This window comes from Protopterus annectens, chromosome 11.part0, assembly GCF_019279795.1.
Source record: "Protopterus annectens isolate FY-2018-M chromosome 11.part0, PAN1.0, whole genome shotgun sequence".
NCBI lineage: Eukaryota > Metazoa > Chordata > Ceratodontiformes > Protopteridae > Protopterus > Protopterus annectens.
The window spans coordinates 430,655,534-430,682,626 of record NC_056745.1 but is presented as its reverse complement, the minus strand read 5'-3'; the positions used below and the strand labels follow the sequence as shown (position 1 = coordinate 430,682,626).

At 43.0% G+C, this 27,093-nt stretch overlaps 1 protein-coding gene across 1 annotated transcript in view; it reads left to right on the top strand.

Moving 5' to 3' along the window:
• LOC122815439 (serine/threonine-protein kinase NLK2-like) overlaps nt 1–27,093 on the top strand; it is a 448,006-nt gene that overhangs the window by 288,417 nt on the left and 132,496 nt on the right. Inside the window, exon 8 of the mRNA XM_044087930.1 lies at nt 13,679–13,765. Coding sequence (XP_043943865.1) covers nt 13,679–13,765 — 87 coding nt within the window. The remainder of the gene's footprint in view (nt 1–13,678; nt 13,766–27,093) is intronic.

The window sequence follows — 27,093 nt, the reverse complement described above, 5'->3', positions numbered from 1 at the left end:
AATTTAAAAGCATTCTAATATGTGCTGCTGTATTCAACAAATATAATTTTAAAAATATCCAGGAAGGTGAAACAATTAACACATGAATTTATGTGTGACCCTAAAAAATGTGTGCATGGGGCCAGTGGTTTGAAAACAGCCTGGAGCCCAAGGTACACTTAATCCACCACTGGCCAGATGTATTTTCAATTATTGTGAGTCTTGAAGGAAGAGAAGTGTAATGTTGCTCATGTTAAGTCTGTTTTCCATTTGAGACTGTTTTGTTTTGCAAAAGACCATCAGCATTTTGCTGTAAAGTTTGAAAATAAAAGTTTAACTTTAAATCCATATCACTAATAATTGTAAACGTAAAGAAGAAAATACTATACTTGCTTACAGGTTTGAGAAGAGTTTATTTTAACTGGGGGGGGGGCTTGTAATGGGAAAATCACATGGCTTTAGGAGACTGGCCCAGTACCTTGCTTAAGGGTCCTGTTTGACCATAATCCAGCTCTACTAATCATTTGTAGGATCTGAGCAAGTTTTCTTGAGTATGAATCAGCTCCCACTCTGTTTACCATCTCTGCAGCCTCTACTCCTTTATTTCTTTGGAAGTCTGACGTATGGGTTCACGAATACTGATGTCAGCTAGGCAGGCATCTCTGGAGCAGACTGCCCTATCATTTGATTGTAGGTGATGTTCTTCATGTTTCACTGTTGCAGTCATTACATTTGGGTAATCTGCTGGCAGGTTGCCCTCAGTCGGCCTGAATTCCAAAGTCTTGGGTCCTGCATCGACCGCTGTCTTCTCTTCCATGATGTCAGGTCATTAGGGGTATAAAACATGCAGCTGACGCCATTTTCTTTAGTCTTTCTTGCCAGGCGGTGCCCGAAGCAGAAGCATTTTGCAAGTGCCGGTCGGCCGACTACTGAAATATTCGAGTTTGAGTTTCAGAACCAAAGTCTTCACTAAAGCCAAGTACCCCATTGGGGAAACTTTTTCTTCCTTTTTACCGATGTCAGAAAAAGTTAATAATTTTATTACTTGTGGGAAGCAAATACCTCATAAGGATTTCCGTCTATACTGTATTCCTTGCCTAGGCCCTGATCACAACGTGCCTGGCTGTCGGTTTTGTGCTAGATTTAACCAACGCACTATTAAGCGTCGGTATATTTTTGCATCAAAGTATTTTGGAAACAGATTTAACTACCCAGAAATGTCATCGGATAGCAATCCGACTACCGGAGTACATAAAAAATGCAAAGAAAAGGACAGAGAAAGGCAGTCGAAATCGAAAACCAACGACAAAGCTTCTCCTAAGCCAGTCGCCATTTCGCCGGTACTCAGTGAGGCGCTTTCACAGCCCCTGATACCCGCTACCTTCGAGTCACAGGCCTCTACCGACACCCATGTGGAGTCTGGCCTGCCGCAAGATACTCAAGGTATTGGACCAATGGATGTATCTCCCTCGGATGGGTCCAGAGCCGCTGAGCAAGCACCGGCTTCTGAGGGTGTATTCAGACCTCAACATTTGTATATCAAACCGACGACAGCTGCAAAACCAAAGACAAAAGCAACTTCTAAAACTAAAAAACAGACACATGAGCCACTTGCACAGGCCTCTATGTCTAAAAAACAGATGATCAAAATGGCTGAAGACCTTATTACCTTGTTCAGGGGTACCCATCCCCCTCCAGATAAGATGCCTAGGCAAGACACCGGTTATGAATCTTCAGATCAGGTTTCTATTTCTTCTGATTCCTCTTCTGATCAGGAATTATCTGTACCTCCCTATGAGGATTCGGATGCTGAGGAGTCTATTCCATTTGCATCTCCTCCTGAGGATTATTCATTTGGAGAAACCTTGCATACTTTGAGGGAGCATTTTCACTGGGAGAGTCAAGACTTCTCAGAATCAAAAAAGAGGCTCAGGGATTTCCTTTTTCTCCCTCAGCACAAGCCTTTAGCCATTCCCCCTGTTTTAGACATTGTGGATGATGTGTTTTCGGAATCAAGCTTGACCCCTGACTCCTTACCTCCGGCTCCCAGTAAGCCAGACAGATATTACAGGGCCCCTGTCTCACATAAATTTTTATTTAGAAACCCTGCTGCTGATCCTGAAACTATTTCACAGGGCCCAAAGGGAGTTAAGGCCTCAACAGCAAAAAATCCTACCCCCTCTGACAGAGATTCAAGGGCACCGGACAGATGGGGAAGAAAGGTTTATACATATGCAACCTTGGCAATCAGAGCCTTAAACTGTCAATTTCATATGCTTAAGTACCAACAACATGTTATGGGATTGCTGAAACAGAAAATTATGTTGATTTCAGAATGTGCAGAAAATAAAGAATTGCAGGAATTATTGCATGCAGCTGAACAAGTTGGAAAGCATACTTTGCAATGTGGTTTTGATTCTTTAGAGGCCTCCTGCAGGACCGCAGTTACTGGATCTGTGATTAGGAGGCATGCCTGGTTAAAGGAACAAAGTTTGCCTGATCATGTTAAAGCTAAATTGTTAGATGCACCTTTACAGCATGATTCTCTGTTTGGTATTAAGGCAGAAGAGGTTTTAAAGAAAATGGAAGACAAAGCTTAAGTCTATGCAAACTGTTAAAGACTTCTTACAAGTGCAGCCACTAAGATTCAGCAGACACTGGCCTACAAAAAATTGGTCCTTTCCTGTGTCAGACAGAGCTCAAAGGGGCAAATCGACGCCCTAAGGGTTCCAGATACCAGGTGCAAAACTCATATAGGTCAAAGCAATGGGGCGCATCCACCTCCAAATCTGGAAGAGATAAAGCGCAAACCTACAGAAAGCAATCCAAATGACTTCCCTCTGCCTACACCAAGCATTTATCTTTTGGCAGCACCTATAGGGGGAAAATAAGCACTTTTTGCTCAAAATTGGCAGTTAATAACCCAGGACAAGTGGATACTAAACATCATATCACAGGGATACAGATTCCATTTCCACACACTGCCAATGGCAAATGGTTGGCCAGATCTGCCAAAATAATCAATGGGCAGAGGCACAGAAACAGGTAACGTCCCTCATGGATATGGGGCCATTCAGATGGTACCAGAACAGGAAAAAGGACAAGGTTTTTACTCAAGACTGTTCTTGGTACCAAGAAAGGACAAGGCCTGGCGGCCAATACTGGATTTATTGATTTTGAACACATACCTGGACATTCCAAAATTCAAAATGCTGAGTTTGCAGCAGCTTCTGCCCATGCTGGGCAAGAATGCTTAGCTGGTGACTGTAGACCTAAAAGAGGCATACTTGCATGTCCCAATAAGACAGTCATGCAGAAGATACCTCAGATTCAAGGCTGGCTTGATGCATTACCAATTCTCTGCACTGCCCTTTGGCTTATCTACTGCACCCAGGGTCTTTACAAAGTGCCTGGCTCCAGTAATTGCATTTTGCAGACAAAGAAATACACAAATATATCCTTACTTGGACGATTCTGTCATTCAAGCAGAGAACAAGGACACACTTCTTCGACATCTGGCATTTGTGAAAAGGCTTCTAACATTCCTAGGGTACACAGTAAACGAAAATGAATCACAACTGGTACCCTCTCAGAAGATAACATTCATGGGTGCAAGCTTGAATACAACTGCCCATATGGCTTACCTCATGCCAGACAAACAAAGGCAACTGACTACTTACTTCAAACTGATAGTAACAAAAGCACAGCCTTCTGCAAGACAAATTCTGCAGGCTCTGGGCTTCATGGCATCCTGCATCCTACTAATTCCATATGCAAGACTGCATATGAGGAAACTTCAATGGTACCTAAAAAGTTTATGGAGTCAACATTCACACAGTCTGGAAACAATGATTCCTCTCATTCCCTGCCTGCAACAGGAGTTTCTGTGGTGGGCAAAGGCTGGTCACCAAAACATGGGACTGCCCTTCACTCTACCCCCTGCCTGCCAAACCTTAACAGATGCATCAGATTATGCCTGGGGGGCCCACATGGCAGGAAGATGCATTCAGGGCATATGGGCACCAAAACAAATGCATCTACATATCAACCAGAAAGAGATGCTAGCTGTTCAACATGCCCTAACAGCCTTCAAGGACTAACTTCATCCAGGACACCTACTGTTAAAGATGGACAACACCACAGTCGTGGTATATAAACAAGCAAGGGGGCACACACTCATACCTCCTTTGCAGATTAGCCATGGCACTGTGGGACACAGCTTTGACCTACCAAATACATCTTCAAGCTCAATTCCTGCCAGAAAAACAAAACACTCTGGCAGACGATTTAAGCAGAAACCTTATGAATCCACAAGTCTTCACCATGATAACAGAGAAATGGGGGAGCCCAGACATAGATTTATTTGCCTCTTCTCAAAATTATCAATTGAAAAGATTCTGCACAAGGACTTATCACAGACAAGCATGGAAAGTGGACGCCCTATCCTTCAGTTGGAAAAACCTATCAGTTTACGCCTTTCCTCCTCTGCCTCTTCTACCCAAGGTCCTCCTAAAAGTCAGACAAGAGAAGCCAAAGATGATATTAATTGCCCCGGACTGGCCCCGCCAATACTGGTACCCAATCCTAAGGAACTTGTTTCAATACCTAGCTTGGACCTTGCCTCAAAAACCACAATTACTGTCCCAGCAAAACAATCAGATCCTGCACAATCAACTACAGACTCTGAACCTGGCAGCATGGCTAATCATGTAATCATACAAATGACACCTCTCAGTAAAGCTGTGATGGATGTCATTTTGGAAGCCAGAAGGCCTAGTACTATAAAATCTTATGCTGACAAATGGAAGAGATTCTGTGCTTGGAATCAAGCACAAGGAACTGGTACAGCAGAACCACATATTCCTCAGATATTACAATACTTGACTGAGATGCTTGACAAAGGCCTATCTTTCTCATCAATCAAAGTCCATGCCTCTGCCATTTCGGCTCATTACAATAGAGCCACCAATCTTTTCTCATCCTTTTAATAAAGCAGTATCTTAGAGGAGCCAAAAATTTAAGGCCTCCTAGAAGATCACCATTACCTGCATGGGATCTCAATTATGTGTTGGAAAAGCTCACCCTGCCTCCATTTGAACCAGCTGCTACCACTGATATAAAGTTTTTATCAAGAAAGACCGCTCTGCTACTAGCAATTACTTCAGCAAGAAGAGTTTCAGAGCTACAGGCCCTCATGGCTGTAGAGCCTTTTATCATATTTTACCCAGACAGGGTGTCTCTGAGGACAAATCCTACTTTTATGCCTAAGGTGGTTTCCAGTGTGGCTCTTAACCAAACAATTCATCTGCAACTTTTTATCCAAATCCGCAGAACAAAGGAGAGAAAATTCTGCATTCCTTGGACATACACAGACAGCTAAGATGCTACTTGAGCAGGACTAAAGCTCTAAGAAAAACTGAGCAATTACTAGTGTTATATGCTGCAGGATCAGAAGGAAAGGCTATTTCAAAGCAGACAATTTCAAAGTGGATAAGCCATCGCATCCATTTCTGCTACTTACACCATGGTAAACCTGTGCCCAAGGGCATTAGGTCTCATTCCACCAGAGCTGCAGCTACTTCAGCAGCCTTTCTCAGAGGAGTACCAACCAAAGACAATCTAGAGGCTGCTACTTGGAGTTTTGTTCACACCTTTACAAAACATTACCATTTGCCTCTCTACTCTAGGTCCAGGGCAGGCTTTGCCACTGCAGTGCTGCAGGGCCTTATAGCCGTACCTAATGCTGTTTAGCTCCACCCTCCCAACCATAGCTTTGGGATTCTACCCAAATGTAATGACTGCAACAGTGAAACATGAAGAACATAGTACAGTTGTGTACACTTACCATAAATGTAGCTGTTCGAGTGTATTCACTGTTGCAGTCCAGGTTACCCTCCCGCCATCCCGCTGTCATTCTATGTTTATCTTTCCTTCTCTATCTTCTACAACCTATGTGGTGTATTTGCTTGTAGCTGAAGGTAAAGTTTATATTGATGTGTATATATATATATATATATATATATATATATATATATATATATATATATATATATTTATATAATATTGCTACCTTTTTGAGGGCATCTGACATCGGGGGCAGGAAAATCTAAAGAAAATGGTGTTGGTTGCATGTTTTATACCCCTGACGACCTGACGTCATGGAAGAGAAGACCGCGGCCGGCGCAGGACCCAAGACTTTGGAATTCAGGCCGACTGAGGGCAACCTGTCAGCAGGATAACCCAAATGTAATGATTGCAACAGTGAATACACTCGAACATCTACATTTATGGTAAGTGTACACAACTGTACTTTTTCTTGACAAACACCTGGCAAATAGGAGCCCCATCTTTAATTATGACTCTTCTTCTTCCATATCAGATTGAGTCATGTGGCTTAACAGGAAGATGAAGCTCTCATCCGATTTATCCTTGGACCCTATAGTAAGGAAGGAAGACAGCTTAATTAGAACTGCAAATCCCACATAAACTGTGAGGAGGAAGATACTATCTCTCCTGGCATCCTGCTCAGAAATGTGTCTTTTCGGAAATCAGTGAATTTTAATGCAAGAGCATTTTAAATGAGAGAGAATTGTGTGCTGTTCAGTAGTAGTATTTTGAGCTCCTTGGGTTTGAGGAGCCTAAGCACTCAGTATTCCTACCCAGGACTTTGAGGATGCATTTGAAAGTGCATCTTTGGAGCCAGAATCCCAGCCACTATTACCAAGTAGCCCAAATAATTTTTTTTAGGGTTCAGGAACATCGCAAGTATTTATATAATAAATAACTGCCCATGAACTGCTGTCCTTGGGCACTGCAAGGAGATCCAGATTGGCTTCTGTCTTAAGCATTGAAAAAGTAATGGTGAGAGCAGGATAGTCAACAGATTTCTTAAGCAAGTCTACGATTCAGCCTCCCTTCTCATTATTGCTATGAACTGTCAGTCACACTTGATTCAGTACCAGCGATATTTTTAAACCAGGAAAGTAGGTTTATTTAATTTATTTGTTTAGTTTGTTTACTGGAGTAGTGCGCTGATCATAAGAGTATTTTCAGGCACAGCCTGCATGGAACAAGGTACAAACATGAAGTAGCCACAGAAGGCAGACTCCTGTAGACATTTCTAAAATGAGACAATAATATTAACAATACAGCAAAACAAATATAGATTAATTTTAGTAGTAAATTTGGGATGTAAGCAGTAGGTAAGAAGAATGGGTAAAAGTAGAGGTGATGTAGGCGTGGGAGGAGTTTGCTGATGTGTGCAGTGGAAAAGCACTTGCCGTCTGATTTTTTAATGGCGGTGTCTTTGAGATGTACTCTGAAAGTGGGGAAAAAGGAGATTTATTGTAGATAAAGGGTGGATGGATTTCCAGAGTTTGGGTGCAAGAATGCAGAAGACTAGTCAATTCAGTACATTTTGGTTTGTGGGCTCTGGAATGAGAAAGTCAGCTGGAAGAAGTTGTAGTGGGGATGGCTCAGGATGTTTTATATAAGGTGGTTAGAAACAAGATTGTCACACTTAACTGTGTGGCAGCAAAAATGGGCAATTTAGTAAGGCATTTCCATGGCACAGTAGATGCTTATACCAAAGCAGCTGCTGGACACAGTTAGAAAGACATACCTGACTCAGGATCTGGGATTCTAAAATATCTGAAACAACAACTCTTGAATGCTACTTTATATAGCTTTTCTTGTCTCATTGCCTCAGAAGGCTTTCAAAATGATTGAGGATATGGATAAATAGCTTTGTCACCCCCTTAAATTTTCCAGGAAATTATAACATTGACCAAAAAATAGTTACTCCATTGGCTAATGGAACTTGTGTAGAAAAAAAAGAAGTAAGGATAAAGCAGCATGAAAAGGAGGCATTCTTCAAAAAGACAGCAATCATGGAGTGAAAATGAGCCAGGTGGACAACAGAGATGTAGGCAAGGAGAGGGATTCTCATCAGCAGGGCAGATTTTGACAATCTTTAACTATCCTTCATCCCCCACACACACACGCACGCACACCAATCCTATTTAAACCCCCTGGGTGGGAGGATATCCTTTTTTGACAGAAATTAGCTTGCCTCACTGCAGACAAGTGCATCTTGGAGATTGTGAGTACAGATTGCAGAATATAATTCTGTCTGTTTTCTCCTTTCAGCAGCATTCCTTTCATGTCCAGAAGTCAACTAAAGGTTGCTCCAAATATGCTGTAGTTGTTACATTGCAAAGCCATGAATAACGTATCCCTGAAAGAGCAGGTATTCAAGAATTTCCTGATGTCAGAAAAAAAAATCTGTGGAGACCCAGCCATGATATGTCAAGTTTGAACAGATGTGTCATGATAAAAAAAGTCTCTAGATGCTTTCCTGCAACCTTTCTTTCCTTTACTATAAGGGCTGCTCTACAAGTCACTGTAGACATAAAGGGTGCCTGTCAGCATGTCTGTCCTTTTAGTTCATAAACAAACTTCTCATGTTTGCAATGGAAAGCTTCTACGTACATTTCACTTCCGTACTGTTTGATCTCTCTACTACACCCATGTTCTTTGCTAATTGATTGACACCAGTATTTGCTCACCTAAGTCTAAATGGCATTAACATGTGCTAATACTTTAATGATTATCTGATCAAGTCCAATTTCTTCATGGAACTTCAGGAAATACTTATTTTATGCCTCCAGCTGACTAAATTGTCTAGATATTTCTTTGAACCTCCATAAATCCAGTCTCCAACATTAAGAGCTTCTTGAAAGCAGTCATTGACCCATCAGCCTGTAAAATGTTCTTTCCTCAAGAAAAAACTTGCCACAAAAGGTGGTTTTGTGCATCCCCAGAACCAGGTCTTGACAGCCAGACTGTTCTTACGGCCATAGGAGTATAAGTCAGCATCCTTCCTATGGGAGTACAAGACAGCATCCTTCCTATGGGAGTACAAGACAGCATCCTTCCTATGGGAGTACAAGTCAGTATCCTTCCTATGGGGGTACAGGACAGCATCCTTCCTATGGGAGTACCAGTCAGCATCCTTCCTATGGGCGTACAAGTCAGCATCCTTCCTATGGTGGTACAAGTCAGCATCCTTCCTATGGATCCTTTTTGCCTAACTGCACTCAAAACAGATCCACTGGTACTTCAAGACTCTCTAGGATCTGTATCTTCCCTACCTGATCTGATTTAGTAAACTGTAGATGCTTTGGATTTCACTTAGGATTCAGCTCAAGGTTGAAGGAATCTGACAAATGAGTCTGAGAGATTTCTATAAGTGTGAGAGTGATGGTGACCTTATTAATGCTCTGAGGGCCTTTCCACAACCCCACTACCAGCAGTATTCAGGTTACTAACAGCACTGCAGTGATGCGATACATCAACAAGCAGTTGGGTGACCATTCATATCCTCTCTGATGGCTTGCCATGCAGTTTAACTTGCCTTCAGCTTATATATCCATTTACATGCAGTCTATAGCTGCCAGTGAGCAGAATGTTCTGGCAGTTCACCTAGACAGGAAAATAGACAACACTCTGAACAAGTGGCGATTGGACAGTTAAGTGTTCATACAGTGAAGTGGGGCACTCTATAAAATGGGGATCACTATGGAATACCAAAATTCCACAGTCCTGAGACTCTAAATCCCGAGGACCAGAATCTCGAACATTAAAAAAAAAAAAAAAAAGTAAAACATCCAACAAACTATTCTAACCTGTATGTTGGGGGGCGGCAAGCTCCCCTGCACCCCCCACACCCCCTGCAACTTAAATATACCAACTCCGAGATCGCACTACAGTGGAGTGAATGGCAAAGTTCCCGTTCCGCACTGTATGGCAATCCCCATTCACTACTTTCGAGATTCTGCAGTCTTGAGATTCTGGTCCTCGGGATTTAGAATCTCGGGATTGTGGAATTTCGGTATTCTGTAGTGATCCCATAAAAGGACCTGTTTGCATCATCAGTACTAGCCCATTGCCAACTTCCATCTCTCTGCACTCTTCTCCCTTGCTCATGGGCCTGGAAGATCAATGTGTTTTCCTTCCAGTGGAACAAAGGGCATGTTTGCCTCTCCCCGCCATTCCATTTATTCTGGAATGGTAAAGATAAGGAGAGAAAACACAGAAGTTGATTGCTACTGTATTTATTTATTTCCTGTATTTACAAGGATAGACTGAATGAGGTCAGTCACAGTGGTTAGTGTTGTCGCCTCACAGCAAGAAGTTCTTCAGTTCAATTCTCGGATGGTGCACCTTCTGTGTGAAGTCTGCATGTCCTCTCTGTGGTTGAGTGAGTTTCAAAGACATGCAGTAGGTGTGTGTGTATGTGTGTGTGTGTGCGCATGTGCATGTGCCTTCTGTGAAGGTTGGGCACTGGGCTGGCAACTCGACACTGTAAAAACCCTACTGCCAATCGATCTGTGGAACAGTGATCCGCTGTGACGACCCCTAATGGGAGAAGCCAAAAGACATTGCTTACAAGGATAGACTGAATGAGCCAATTCAGGCCGTTTTTCAGCAGTGACCCAGGGCAAAAAGCTCCAACAGATACAACATTTTCAACTAGATGACATAAAATAGAGACATGATACAAGTGACTGAATACAAATATTTAAAGTAACGAAAACAATACATGTAGACGCTCAGAAGTATGTATCTTGTTAGATGTTATCTAACTTTGACTGTGAGTTTGATTGCACAGACTGATTATTAGAGTCAAAAAAGGACACAGTTAACAAACATGTAGACAGATAAATAACACTGGCAGAAACTATGTAAAAGTTTCTGTCAGTAATGGAAACTGGAAAGATATATGATGTTGCAGTACACACACACTGTATATATATATATATATATATATATATATATATATATATATATATATATATATATATAGATAGATATATAGAGATAGATATATATAGATATATAGATAGATATAGATATAGGTAGATAATTGCAGGTGATATAAACTAATTTTGTTTTTGTTCTGTAGAGTAAAAGATTTAAGGTTTTCATAAGTTTTTTTTTTTTTTCTAGTGGCAAAAAGTTCCAGTTTGTAGGACATGGACTGAATATAAAGTTGCCTGACTGGTTATGAGAGTTTGGCACTATTTAACCATTTTTTTTCCAAACACCGTTACTGAATTATCAGTTGTGACATAGGCAAATTTACATTCATATAAAAGTAAGCAAACTACATTAACATTATACTTCACATATATATTGCTATGTAGTATATAACCTAAGCAATATTACCTAAATTATTCAATTCCTGCCTTTTTTTAAACAAGCAACACTGATATTTTTCTTGGGGTCTTGGTAGGTGTAAAGGGATCATAAGTCTGATACGCAGGATATTCCTGTGGTTGTTGAATCATAGTAAGATGTTTTTGAGTTGTGTAAGAATATTATCTTGTAACCCTGCTCGACATGGGACTGATTGCAAACGATGGGACAAACTTTGGAATGTGTTCACTTATAGGTGATCACATGACTAGTACTGAGGCAGTCTGTTTAGTTTAAGGCTAACCTGTGATTTGTTCTGTTAGGAGGATTTGCTGCAGATATTGTTGTTTTTCCTGTAGGCATGTTTTAGTTTGTGCACTTGGCTTTTTGTATTTCATTTGGCATGTAGCTGGTTAGGCAGCAGGAGTGCTCTGACTGTTGTGTGTCATGCATGGTTGGTGAGAAAAGGTTTATTTGAATGTAATATGTCTATTTTTGTTTGTTTTAGATGTTTTTATAGTACATTAAATTGTATTTTCTGATTATTGATAAATCTAAGTATTGTGGTTTTGCACATTTGTTTAATATTGTTTGCACATAAATGGTAAAAACATTGTCAGACTGGTATTGTATGCAGGTTATATTAAACAGAATAAAAGTAGTTTTATCGCTGTTTAGCCTTAGCTAAGATTTGCAGAAATATTCTTCTATGTGGTGAAGCACTTGTTGAGTAGTATTTTGCAGATGGGAGAGAGTATTATCAGAGCATGGTGGAATCCTCCGTGTTTTGTACTGGGACAGAGTTCAGCATATGTACATGACGTAGACATAAACTGCAGATTGATCCTTGTGGGATGTCTGCAGATATTGGCTTGGGCGAAAAGTAAGCATTGTGCCATATTACTGATTAAGATCTACCTTGATAGACACCTATTTAGCCATGATATGCTGTTTTTGTTAATGTCTAGATTCCTTAACCTTTTTAGTAGAATATGACCTGACCCTTAATCAGATGCATTGAATAGATCTAGAAAAAGTGGTGCTTTGCTTTGTCCTTATTGAGGTACATTTCACACTGTGTACACTTCTATCTCCTGAACTGCATGCCACAAAAGAAACCCATATGCTTTCTTTTTCCTTGTTTCCTCTTGATACAGCAATGAGAGACCTGTGTTTACTCAACACTAATTAGGCCAGTCATTGAATATAAAGCCCCTTTTGGAATGTATCTATGCAGACACATGCATCAACTGGAATGCCCACAGAGTTGCCTTACTGAAAGGATGCAAGGTCTAAACAGTAGGTTCTAAAAGGACAGACTCAAAGTCTTGTCAATATACTCTGCATCCTACAGATTGCTAAGATGTTACCTGTGTGTGCTGTTCAAGGCACCCTCCAACCCAGTACTGATGGATGTACTGCACATCAGCAAGTCAAATGACATCAGAAATACTCAGTCTAGGGATGTAAACCTCTTCTGCAATATCAGCAGAGTGGTTTGGAGGGATAGGTATGTCTTGCAGAGGATACCACTGCTCTGGAACACACTCCCAATCCACATAAAACAAAGTTCATCCCTGTCCATGTTTAAGTGCAACTTGGATCTGTGGATGGGAAACAGAAAATGTACCCCAGGACTGCCCCCTGCGCTACTAATGGACACAGGCAGCCCCTGAATGCTTTATCACATGCATGCTGCTGACTTGTCAGTCATTGATGAGGCACCAGTGTAATAGTCCCCAGAGAACCTACACTCACATCTTCCATTCTGCTGCCAAAATGGTCTGTAGTATCTGCCGCTTACCCAGGTGCAACTTCAGTATGCAATCTGAATAATTTGTTCCTTTATTAGTTCACCTTTATTCATACATTGTTAAAAAATCTCCTGCTGCACTGATATTCTCCACATTGGACATTTCTTCTCCCAGAATCTTGCCCTTCATATTTACACCATCTCCTCTCTCCTTCTGTTAGCCTCTCTCTTGGAAAGACTGGAAAAGAGTAGGACAGCCTCCTGCATTCCTTGGACAAACTGTCATGAGTCAATATGAACATCGCCTCCATTGAAAATAAGCTGTGCCCTGTGTGACTACCACAGTTGGAAAAAATAAATAGTAGGGGATTCTGTATTGCATGTGAAATGCGTCTTAGAAGATAGATGCTCACTTGGGCCAAATCCTTTTCTGTGTAATGCCTGAGTCAGTGATACTATATTTATTTCAGTGACTGTGGTTATAGTGAGTATCCTTGCATAACTCCACTTTCTGTTTACTGCTGGCGTTGTGAGGTTTCAGGAATGTGATAAGAGCTATGTAAGATTTACCAGAATACCATAATGATTGACTGTTACCAAATTGCATGAACGGTTCTGTTATTTAGAAGATGAAAATAAGACAAATTGGCCTGTCCACAGTGAGCATAGATTGATGAAAAAGAAGCTGGTGTGTTTTAGGTTCTAATGTCACAACTTGATGTGCATATTTTTTCCTTTTCTTCATAGCCTTCACTGTCGGTCCTATATATGCTGTCAGATGAAGCAACACACGAGGCTGTTCATCTCCTGTGCAGGATGCTGGTGTTTGATCCTGTAAGTACACTCTGTCTTTTCTAACCTGTTTTGTTTATTTCATTGTATTTTGTTGGCATGATCACTCTTTTTGTACATCAGGAATCAGTCTGAGAACTGCAGCTACTATTATCTTGTTGGGTTCTGATGTATGAAAGGGGGGTGTTTTCACACCCTACACCACTGCCCTGGTGCAAGTGAGGGTGGGAGTCAGTTCTGTGGACCTCGGACCCCAGCGGCTTGACTTTCCTCTGACATTGCTTCCTCTCTTACATTACACACCTTTGTCTTATACATGAGAGTCTATGGTACTAAGCTGCTGACTTGAGCCACTTGTGATTGGTTGCTGAAACATAGGACTTTATTTATTCTTTTTTGGCGGGACAGACAGTTGATTAAGTAAAAATGTATGTACAGAAACTGAACATGTTAAAAGTAATATCCTTCCAGCCTCTCTGCCTTGTATTTGTGTTGTTTAAACATTCCTTTTCAATGTCCACTTGCTAGCTAAATTGTTGGCGTTATATTTATTTTTTTCCTTTACACCTCACCCACTCTTCTGTAACAGTGTTGTACCTTTCATGATGCACCCTAGTTTCCTTGATTACGTTACTGGTTAATGAGGGCATTTTGTTTTCCTGCTGTTATACCAAATAATAATTTGAGTCCACGATTTTTTGTGTAAAGTTGTCTATTACCACCTTAAGTATGTTTAGGATGTTCTTCGTGTTTCACTGTTGCAGTCATTACATTTGGGTAATCCTGCTGGCAGGTTGCCCTCAGTCGGCCTGAATTCCAAAGTCCTGGGTCCTGCGTCAGCTGCTGTCACCCCTTCCCTGACGTCAGGTGTATAAAAGATGCGGCCGACGCCATTTTCTTTAGTCTTTCTTGCCACGCGGTGCCCGAAGCAGAGACAGTTATTACCACCTTAAGTATGTTTAGGTTCCCTCTGCTTTGTACAGTTCTGTGCTTTTATAAATTGTTTGCAGCTGTTCTCATTCACACCAGTCCTGCTATTGTCTGATATGCTTCCTTTGTTATCAAAAATATCCCCATCTGTGTCCGTACGTGTGTAGGTCTGTACATGTGTGTGTGTGTGTGTGTGTGTGTGTGTGTGTGTGTGTGTGTGTGTGTGTGTGGGGGGGTCTGTACGTGTGTGTGTGTGTGTGTGTCTGTGTGCATCCGTGTATGGATAGATATATTATGCATATGGATCTACCCCCTCTCTGGATTACTCTCTGGCCTCATGTTCTAGAAACATGTTTATCAATCTTGCACCCACCTTGACAGTCTGAAACGGGGATTGCAGACTTTCGTAACACATAGTAAAAAGACAACAAAGCTGTATAATGGAAAGTAACGAAATTAAATACTCTTTTTTTTCTCTTACATTTACTCCTGTCTGCCACATACTCTGTACTGCCACATACTCTGTACTGCTTATACTATATTATTTTCTTTCCATTGTAGTTATGCTCCATTGCTTGTCTTCGTTATACATTTCCCTCAAATGTAACTTGTGTAACATGTACTTATTTTGTTGCTTGAACTGTATTGTGTAACATTTTTTAATTCCAAATTGTAAGGAGCTTTTCTTCCCGAGTCTTTACTGATAATGGGACCTGTGCCTACTCAGACTTTACCGGTAAACACATGGTAAATAAATTAAATAAAAGAAAACAACTGCAACCTTACTAAAATAAGCTGTCTCTAGGATCATAAAACTGTTGCAAAGAAGGAGGATTTTGTTCTGCATAAAACTGATTGCTCCCCTTACTATGTAGATGTTCTTCGTGTTTCACTGTTGCAGTCATCACATAGGTTCATAGGTAGGTACTAGGCTATTGGCCCAAGGGCCTATGCAAGCCTAGCCAGCAAGGTTTCATAGCTTATGCCACCCAAGAAAGTTATTTTCCTGTGCTACTGTCCAGCAGAGACACAGAAGTGATCCCCGGGGTGTATTTCCTATTTCCCATCCACTCATCAAGATTTTTCTTGAAGAGTGCTAATGAAGAACTTTGCTTGACATAGATAGGTAGCTTGTTCCAGAGTATAGGAAGTCTCTGGGACAGGAATCTATCCCTCCAGTGTGTCCTGTTTATTGTGGTGACAAAGTTTAGGTCCCTAGAGCATGTAGCTCAGAGGGATTTGGGATTTCTTTAGGTGTAGCATGTCCAACAGCTCTGGGTTTGACATAGCCTTGTATGTTAGGCAGAGATCACCTCGGAGTAGGCGATATGCTATGGAGTAAAGCTGGAGTTTTTTGAGGCAGTCAGTGTAGGGCATTTGTTTGAGGCCAGTAATTCTCTTTGTGAGGTACTTCTGTGGCCTTTCCAGCTGCTGCAGATGTCTTGTGAGGTACATTCCAAAAGGGGCATTGTACTCTGTAGTGGGTCTTATGAATGATGAGTAGAGGGGAACAATGACCTCTTTTTTTCTGGATGAGAACCCTTTTATGATGAGGTGTGCCACGTAGAAGGACTTCCTGACTATCGTGGCGATGTGGCTATCAAAGGAGAGACTACTGTCCATCTGGGTCCCAAGGTCTCTTATCACGTATTCGGTGTTAAGTAGATTGCTGTCTATGTGGTAGTTCATGGGTACAGAGTTTTTACCAAGGGGGATGACACTGCACTTTTTGGCATTGAGCTTGAGGCCATGGCTCTGACACTAGGCATCTGTCTCAGTGAGTCCCTTCTGTAGGATGTCCACATCATTTGGAGACTTGACTTATGACCCCTAGTTTGCAGTCATCTATGAACTTAGTTAGCCAGAGGCCTTCTGTGTTAGCCTTTACTTCAGAGAAGTAGATACCAAACAGGAGAGGTCCCAGGATGGAACCCTGTGGTACTCCACTTGTCACTGCTTTGATGTCAGATTTGGAGTCTGCAACTTTTACGGCGTGGGTTCTGTCAGTGAGCCAGTTGGTAACCCATCTTGTGACGTAGGGATTTATACCTAGTTTAGTGAGTTTAGCTGTAATTCCAGAATGGGGGATGGTGTTGAAAGCCTTGGTGAGGTCAAGATAGGCTGTGTGAACCATCTTCCCCTCATCCATGACTTTGGTGACTGCCTCAAAGAAGTTGATCAGGTTTGGGAGGCATGATCTGCCTTTCACAAACCTGAACTGGGTGTGATCCAGAGTTTGGAGGTTACCAATGTCTTTGTTTATGAGTTCCATGATGATACGTTCCATGGCCTTGCAGACCAGGCTCGTCAGGCTAATAGGTCGATAGTTCCCGGGATCAGTGGTGGCTCCCCCTTTATGTAGTGGGATAACTGTTGCTGTGTGCCATTCAGTGAGCACAAAGCCTGATGCTTAAGTGGGGAGCCAGTTCGTTCTGAAGTTCGTGTAAAATGCAGCCTGGGATGTTGTCCGGTCCCATGGATGCTGTGTTTTTGGCTTTAGAGAGTGTAGCTTTTACCTGCGTAGTTGTGATTAGAGGGACTCTGCATTCTTCCTGTATAGATATGGGCCCTTTAGGGGGTGAGAGGGGGGTAAAGTTAACACTGAACCAATCTGCCAGGATGTTGGCTATATCAGTTGGTTCTGTAATTTCTGTGCCTTTGTGCTGTAGCTCAGAGCAGATCTGGGTGTTGCCATCTAGATTCTTGACATAGCTATAGAATGCTTTGTGGTTGTCCTTGGATTTAGTGGCGATTTTGTTTTCGGAGCTAGCTTTGGAGGATCTTATAAGAGATCTCAGCTTCTTACTGAGGCTGACCAGGGAGCTCCTCCACTCATGGGATTTTATTCTCTTGTGCAACAGTTTCTTCCTTCTGTTGTACAGTTTGTTTATGGCAGGGGACCACCAGATTGGCTTTCTTAATTAGGAGTATAGCGTCTTGGTTCTGTTTGAGATAGCATGATCCATGCACTCGTGTAAGTGCTTATAGAGTGCATTTGTGTAGGATTCAGCAGTTGTAACTGTATTGTCCATCTGCACGGGAGTCATGAAGTTCACCACTTTTGTCTTAGGAAGCATGAAGTTGGCTTTGGAGAATTTTTTTCCTGTGGTTTCCTTAATGGGGGGTGGGGGCGGGATGTGGATATCAAGGGTGATAAGCTTATGGTCGGATCGGACCAACGAGGAGATGACTTCAGGTGTGGAACACCGGTCACTCATGTTGGTAATGACTAGGTCTAGGATATTGTTGCCCCTGGTGGGTGTGTGGGTAAGTTGATCTAGGGCACTGGAGTTTATGAATTCCAGAAAGCATTGAGCTAAGGAGTTGGTACACGAGTAGTTTTTCCAGTTAATGGAGGGGTAGTTGAAGTCATGGTTGAACCCTAATATTTTCCAGTGCATCAAGAAAAGAGGAATGGGAATCCTGGGGCATGGTGGGGGATCTGTAGCAAGCTACAATTTGGATTGCAGTTTTGCCCAGAGATAGTTGCACTTGGATAACCTCGGTTGCATTATGCTGAGCAACTAGCCTGGAGGTGTGGATATCCTTAATGAATATGGACACGCCTCCGCCTTTGGTGTTTCGGTCCAGGTTACATGGCCAAAAAGTGTGGTATGAGTTGTGGCCTGGTAGTGCAGGGATGCTCTCTGGAGCCTTGAACCAGGTCTCAGTCACTGCACAGATATCAATGTTCTCCATTTTAAGGAGTGCCTCGAGTGAGTGCATTTTGAGATTTAGACTTGTAGCACTGAGTAGCATTACCCTCAGTTTTTGCTTGCCTGTTCCTGTTATGGTGGTGAATTTGTAATTTGAACCCTGCCTAAAAAAAGGCACTATGGGGGCAGCAAGAGCCTTAGCCAGTGTCCAGAATCCCAGGGGTGACAGGTGCAGGCCATCTGTGGTAAAGCATCGTGGTCTGTCGACCATGCCATCCCAAGCAGACAGATACTGGATCCCCTTAGAATGACACCAGAAGCTAAGTCAGTTGTTGAAGTCAAGCATTTTATCCTTGTACTGCGGTATCATTCTGGGCCATGGCAGAATGCTACTCAGGGCTAGGGTCATACCTGCCTAGGCTACAAGATTGGAGACCTCTTCCATGTCTCTCTTCATTTAGTCCAGGGAGGTACGTCTCAGGTCATTCACACCAACATGGACAATGACACTTGGGTTATCTGCTTGCAGGTAGCCCTCAGTCGGTCTGATTATCAAAGTCTTGGATCCTGCGTCGGTTGCTGTCTCATCTTCCATGACGTTAGGTAGTCAGGGATATATAAAGCATGCAAGCGACACCAGTGCATCAGTCTTTCTTGCTGTGCAGTGCCCGTGCCTGTGCCCAAAGCAGAAGCAGTTTGCAAGTGCTGGTCGACCGACTCCTGAAATTTTCATTTTTGAGTTTCAGATTCTAAGTCTTCAGCTAAGCTAAGTACCCCGTTGGAGAACCTTTTTCTTGCTCTAGACCAATGTTAGTAAAAGTTAACAATTGTATTACTTGTGGAAAGCAAATACCTCATAAAGATTTTCATTCATACTGCATTTCTTGCCTAGGCCCAGACCACGACGAACCTTGCTGTCGGTTTTGTGCCTTATTCAAACCTCGTACTATTCGTCGTCAGTTCATTTTCGCATCTAAATATTTTGGTGCTCAGTTCAATTATCCAAAAATGGCTTAGGTAACCCACCCGACTACCGACATTCCAAAAAAATGCAAAGATAAAGACAGAGATAGACCACATAGGTCCAAAGCTGCCGACGATGCTTCTCCTAAGCTAGTCGCCAGCTCGCCGGTTTTCAGTTTGGCATTTGCACAGTCCCTGATACCCACTACTTCAGATTCACAGGCTTCTACTGAGACCCATTCAGAGTCCGGTATGCCATGAAATGCTTCTTCGACTGTGAAACCTGCGGATGTCTCTACCTTGGATGGGTCCGGAGCCACTGTGCAGGCACTGGCTTCTGAGGGTGTATTCAGGCCTACTGACTTGCATAGTAAACCAATGCCATCTTCTTCTTCAAGGCCTAAAACTCGATCCATGCCCAGAAAACCGATGCCCAGACCACATGGTCAGGCCCCTATGCATAAAAACAAGTGATAACGGCTGAAGACCTTATTACTCTAATCAGGGGAAGCCACCCTTCTCCCTCTAAGAGACCTAGAACTGATTTTCCTTCTGTTTCTTCTGATCAGGATTCTGAAATTTCTGTTTTTTTTTTTGATGACCAGGATTTGCCCTTATATACCTATGAGGATTCTGATGCAGAGGACTCCATTCCCTCTACTTCCCCTCCAGAGGATTTTTCTTTTGGTGAAACCTTGCATACTCTTAGGGAGCGTTTCCGCTGGGAAAGCCAGGATTACTCTGACTCCAAAAAAGAGGCTTAGGGAATTCTTACTCCTGCCTCAACACAGGCCTTTAGCTATCCCTCCTGTACTGGACATTGTAGATGATGCCTTCTTGGAATCTAGCGTGGCCCCTGCCTCTTTACCTCTTGCTCCCAGAAAACCTGATAGGCATTACCTGACTCTCACAAGTTCCTCTTTAAAAAATCCTACTGCGGATCCTGAGACCATTTCACAGGGACCCAAGGGCATTAAGGCCACTACTGCCAAAAATCTTACCCCCTCTGATAGAGATTCCAGGGCGCTGGATAAATGGGGTAAGAAGGTATACACTTCTGCAATGTTAGCCATTAGGGCGCTAAACTTCCAGTTTCATATGTTGAAGTATCAGCAGCATATTATTGGATTGCTTAAACAGAAAATTATGTTGATTCCAGACTGTGCTGAAAGTAAAGAATTACAGAATTTAATGCATCCTGCTGAACAAGTGGGAAAACATACTTTGTAGTGTGGTTTTGATTCATTTAGAGGCATCTTGCAGGGCTACTGTCACTAGAAATGTACTTAGAAGGCATGTTTGGCTTAAAGAGCAATCTTTGCCAGATCATGTTAAAGCTAAATTACTGGATGCTCCCTTAAACCAAGACTGCCTGTTTGGCAACAAAGCAGAAGTAGTACTTAAAAAGATGGAAGAAAAAGCTAAATCTGTCAAACTGTTAAAATATTTCCTGCAAGTACAGCCCCTCATATTTAGTAGGCATTGGCCCTCTAAGAATTGGTACTTTCCTGCCTCTTCCAGGCCTTCTCAGTCCAAAACCAGAACCAGCAGAACACCCAGCCTTCGGTCCCAGGGTGCTCACAGGACTAAGCAGTGGGGGGCCCCCACTTCCAAAGCAGGGCGTAATAAGACTCCCCCCCCATGGTAAACTGTCTCAATGACTTAAAGCACTGCTCAACTAACTGTTCACTTAGGGGGAAAGATCGCATGCAAAAAATTGGGACCTCATTACCCAGGACAAATGGGTTCTAAGTATAGTTTCCCAAGGATACAGATTCCACTTCCACTCCTTACCAACCCCAAACGGTTGGCAAGACCTATCCCCAAATCAGTGGGCAGAGGTTCAAAAGCAGGTTCTCTCTCTTTTAAGCATCAGGGCTATTCAGCCTGTCCCAGAAGAAGAATGGGGGAAGGTTTTTACTCAAGACTTTTCCTAATACCCAGGAAAGACAATTCCTGGCAACCTATCCTGGACCTGTCTATCCTAAACACATTTTTGGTAATCCCAAAATTCAAGATGCTAACTCTTCATCAGCTGCTTCCCATGCTAGGCAAAAATGCCTGGTTGGCAACACTGGATGTAAAAGAAGCCTACCTGCACATCCCAATAAGGGAATCTTGCAGAAGATACCTTCGCTTCAGAGCAGGCTACATGCACTATCAGTTCTCTACACTGCCCTTTGGCTTATCTACTGTGCCCATGGCATTCCCAAAGTGCCTAGCTCCAGTCATTGCATTTTGCAGGCAATGAAATATTCAAATATATCCATACCTGGACGATTGTCTAATTCAGGCAGAAAGCCAGGACATACTATTAAATCATCTGGCATTTGTAAAGAAATTGCTAACTTCTTTGGGGTACACCACAGACGAAAATAAATCAAACCTTGTACCCTGCCAACAAATTGTATTCCTGGGAGCAAGCTTGAATACAACTTCCCAGATGGCCTACCTCACGCCAGAGAAACAAGTTCATTTGACAGTCTACTTCAATCTACTGGCCACAAAGAACCAGCTATCTGCAAGGAAATTACTGCATGCACTGGGGTTCATGGCCTCTAGCATTCTACTAATTCCATATGCAAGACTGCATATGAGGAAACTACAATGGTATCTAAAAAGCCTATGGTGTCAACATTCTCAAGATCTAGAATCAATGATTCCTGTCATACCTTGTCTAAAGATAGAGTTCATTTGGTGGGCAGAGGCCTGCCACCAAAACAAGGGACTGCCATTCACTCAATCCCCTGCTGCCCAAACCCTAACAACAGACACATCAGACTATGCATGGGGGGCTCACTTGGCAGGGCAGTGCATTCAGGGCAAATGGAACCCAAGTCAAATGCACATGCATATCAATCAAAAAGAAATGTTAGATGTACAGAATGCTCTGACAGCCTTCAAGGACCACATTTTCCAGGACAATTATTGGTAAAGATGGACAACACCACTGTTATGTGGTACATAAACAAGCAGGGGAGAACCCACTCATACCCTCTCTGCAGACTAGCCATGGCTCTGTGGAACACAGCCTTGAGCTACCTAGTGCACCTACAGGCTCAATTTCTGCCAGGAAAGCCAAGTACACTGGCAGACGACCTAAGCAGAAATCTCATGGGCCCACTCGAGTGGAAACTGGAACCAAAGATATTCAACATGTTGAGAAACAAATGGGGTAGCCCAGAGATAAACCTGATGTTCATCGTGCATACAGCTGCAGTCATTACAGATGGGTTATCCTGCCATCAGGCGGGTCCTCGGTTGGCCGAATTCCAAAGCCAATGTCCGGCGTCGGTTGTCGTTGCTTCTTCCCTGACGTCATTGCGGCAGGGGTATAAAAGAGGCAGCCGACGCCATCTTCTTCAGTCTTTCTTGCCGCGCGGTGCCTGAAGCAGAAGCAGTTCGCAAGTGCCGGTCGACCAGCTCCTGAGATTTACGAAAATATTTCAGCCGAAGTCTTCCAGAAAGCTAAGTAACCCCATTGGGGAAACTTTTCTTGCCTCAGACCGATGTCAGACAAAGTTAATAATTGCATTTCATGTGGGAAGCAAATACCGCATAAGGATTTCCACTCTTTCTGTATACCTTGCTTAGGCCCAGACCACGACGTCTCGGCCTGCCGTTTTTGTGCTAGATTCAACAAGCGCACTATTAAGCGCCGGGCAGAGTTCGCCCTTCACTATTTTGGTAAAAAATGTAATTATATTATGTCGTCGGATACTCCGACTCCAGTTTTGAGTAAAAGACGCAAAGATAAGGACTGACATACGAGGTCAGCACCGACTACTGACACCACGCTAAGCCGACTACCGGTTCTCTGGTTCTCAGCGAGGCGCCTACGCAGTCCCTGAGTACCGATGACACAACATTACCGGTGTCTTCAATACCCGAGGTCACAGGCTCCTCGGTCCCCATTCCTACTACAGATACCGACACCACTCTTGGCGGGGAAACTCAGAGTTTAGACAGGCCTGCCATTTCTCAAGGTGTCTTCAGGCCTTCCCCCTTCTCTATTAAAGCCTTCACTAAATCTAAAGCAGCCATGAAAACCAAAAAAACAGGGACCTCAGGACCTCAGACCCCCTCTCAAGGCCTCATGCCTAAAAAACAGATGCCCAAAATGGCTGAGGATTTGATTACCTTTATCAGGGGTTCTCAACCCCCCTCAGACAAATGGCCCAGATTAGAGGAAGACTACCCTTCCTCAGATCAAGCCTCCATTACCTCTGAACATTCTGAGGACCAGGATTATGCCTACTCTCCTTTCGAGGACTCTGATGCAGAGGAATCTATTCCCTCGGTCTCCCCCCCCCTGAGGACTACTCTTTTGGGGAAACCCTACATACATTGAGGGAGCACTTTCACTGGGAAGGCCAAGATTACTCAGATTCCAAGAAAAGGCTCAGGGATTTTCTTTTGCTCCCCCAGCATAGGCCCCCTGGCTGTCCCTCCTGTTTTAGATATATTGGATGATGTGTACACAGAAGCCAGCCTAAATCCAGATTCTTTGCCTCCGGCTTCTGTTAAACCAGACAGGTATTACCGGATTCCTGATTCACACCAGTTCCTATACAAAAGCCATACTGCTGACCCAGAAACTGTTTCACAGGGTCCCAAGGGAATTAAGGCCTCTACTGCTAAAAACCCATTACCTTCAGAGAGAGATTCCAGAGCCTTAGAAAGGTGGGGGGAAAAGTTGTACACCTCGGCCACTTTAACCATGAGGGCATTAAACTGTCAGTTCCATATGTTAAAGTATCAACAGTTTTTGTTATCTCACTTGAAAAGCAAAATGACACAACCAAAACAACCAGATTTAAAACAGTTGCAGGATTTGTTGCATGGTGCAGAGCAAGTGGGCAAACATACCTTGCAGTGTGGTTTTAATGCTTTAGAGGCCTCATGTAGAGCTGCTGTTACGGGGTCTGTTATACGTAGGCATGCTTGGCTCAAAGAGCAAGCCTTACCAGATCATGTCAAAGCTGAATTATTAGATGCACCTCTTCAAAAATATGTATTGTTTGGTGTTAAAGCTGATGAGGTACTAAAGAAAATGGAGGAAAAAGTGAAATCAATGCAACCAGTGAAAGATTTCCTGCAGGTACAACCTCCACGTTTCAGCAGAAACTGGCCTTCAAAAAATTGGTCCTTTCCAGCCACGGACAGACCTCAAAGGGGCAGATACAGATGCCCAAGGGGTAGAGGGCAACCTCAAGGATCTTTCAGAGCCAGGCAGTGGCAAGCACCAACCCCAAGAGGTGGAGAAGATAGATCACAGTCATTTAGAAAACAGACACAATGACTTCCCCCTTTACCTGCCAAGCAAAGCTTTAATGGCATTACTCTCAAAAAATTGGCATATTGTTACAAAAGACAAACGGATTCTGGACATTATAGACAGAGGCTACAAGTTCCACTTTCACACTCTTCCAAAAATGAGAGGCATGCCAAACCTGCCACAAAATCAAAGGGCAGAGGCACAAAAACAAATTTCAGCTCTCATGGACATGAAAGCGATTCAAGAGGTACCTGCAAAAGAACAAGGTCAAGGGTTTTATTCCAGACTATTCCTGGTACCAATGAAAGACAAAGATTGGAGACCTATTTTAGACCTATCCATCCTAAATACATATTTACAGGTACCAAAATTCAAGATGCTCACATTACAGCAGCTTCTTCCCATGCTGGGCAAGGAGTCTTGGCTGGTAACATTGGACCTCAAGGAGGCATACCTGCATGTCCCTATCAGACAAGATTGCAGAAGATACCTCAGATTTCTTTCAGGTTCAACCCATTATCAATTCTCTGCATTGCCCTTTGGCTTATCTACTGCGCCCAGAGTGTTTACGAAATGCCTGGCATCAGTAATCACCTTCTGCAGACTACAAGGAATACAAATCTACCCATATCTGGACGACTGCCTGATCCAAGCGGACAGCAAGGACATACTTCTGAAACACCTGGCGTTTGTAATAAAACTGTTGAACTTTCTGGGATACACAGTCAACAAAAAGAAATCAAAACTAATACCCTCTCAACAAATAATTTTCCTTGGTGCCAGCTTGGATACAACCACCCAGATGGCCTACCTCACACCAGACAAACAAGGGCAACTGTCTCAATTCTTCAGCAAAATGGCAACCTTCACCAGGCTGACTGCAAGGAAAGTCCTGCAGGCTCTGGGATTCATGGCATCTTGCATCCTACTAATCCCATGTGCAAAGCTGCATATGAGGAAACTTCAATGGTACCTAAAAAACTTATGGTCTCAACACAGCCAGAGCTTGGAAACAATTATACCACTCATTCCATGCCTTCAAAAGGAATTTCTCTGGTGGGCTCAAGCATGCCAAAGAAACATAGGTCTCCCTTTCTGTGTACCTCAAGCAACTCAAATCATCATAACAGACGCCTTAAACTACGCCTGGGGGGCACACATGACAGATCAGTGCATTCAGGGAAAATGGTCCCAAAAAGAGAAGCACCTACACATCAACCAAAAGGAAATGCTAGCCGTGCAAAATGCTATTATGCCCCTCAAAGACCTACTGCATCCAGGCCAGCTATTGATAAGGACAGACAACACCACACTGATGTGGTACATAAACAAACAGGGGGGAACTCATTCATACCCCCTGTGCAGACAAGCCATGACCCTATGGAACACAGCACTGGAATTGCAAATTCAGCTACAGGCACATTTCCTGCCAGGGAAGGAAAACACACTGGCAGACAGCCTAAGCAGAAATATGACAGATTCACACGAATGGAAGTTGCATCCTCAAGTTTTCACAAAGATAACTCAGGCATGGGGACAGCCAGACATAGATCTCTTTGCTACCCACAGAAATTACCAGTTGAAAAAATTTTGTTCAAGGACCTATCATCCACAGGCCTGGAAAGTGGACGCACGTTCTTTCAATTGGACAACGTTGACAGTCTATGCCTTTCCGCCTCTGCCCCTGCTGCCCAAAGTTCTATTAAAAGCCAGAGCAGAGAGGCCGAAAATTATTCTCATTGCTCCAGACTGGCCAAGACAACACTGGTATCCGCTCCTGAAGAGCCTGACACATTCCCCACCATGGATTCTACCTCTAGTCCCTCTTCTGTTGTCCCAGCACAACTACAAGACTCTTCACAGCCAGCTCAAAACCCTAAATCTAGCTGCATGGAGAATTCCTTGATTTCCCAACAGACTCTCCTCTCCAAGGAGGTGCAGGATGTCATCTTGGAGGCCAGAAGACCTTCTACTAGAAAAGCCTATTTCGCCAAATGGAAATGATTTTGTGCCTAGAATCAAGAAAAGGGCCAAAATCCTTGGGTAATAAATTTACCTCAAATTTTACAGTACCTAGCTGAGATGTTAAACAATGGACTTTCCTTCTCCTCCATCAAAATCCACGCTTCAGCCATTTCTGCACAATACAACACAGATCCTCCTTTATTCTCTCATCCTCTCTTAAGACAGTTCCTCAGAGGGGAAAAGAATATAAAATCCCCAAGGAAACTACCAGTCCCTGCTTGGGACCTCAACTTCGTATTGGAAAAGCTGACCCTTCCTCCCTTCGAGCCAGCTGCTTCAACAGAACTACAATACTTGTCATGGAAAACAGCCTTCCTTCTGGCTATCACCTCAGCACGCAGGGTTTTGGAGCTACAGGCCCTCATGGCTGTGCAACCTTTCATCATTTTCCATCAGGACAGAGTTTCCTTACGAACCAACCCTACCTTTATGCCAAAGGTAGTATCCAGTGTAGCTTTGAATCAGACTATCCACTTACCTACCTTTTATCCAAATCCACAAAACAAAGGGGAAAGACT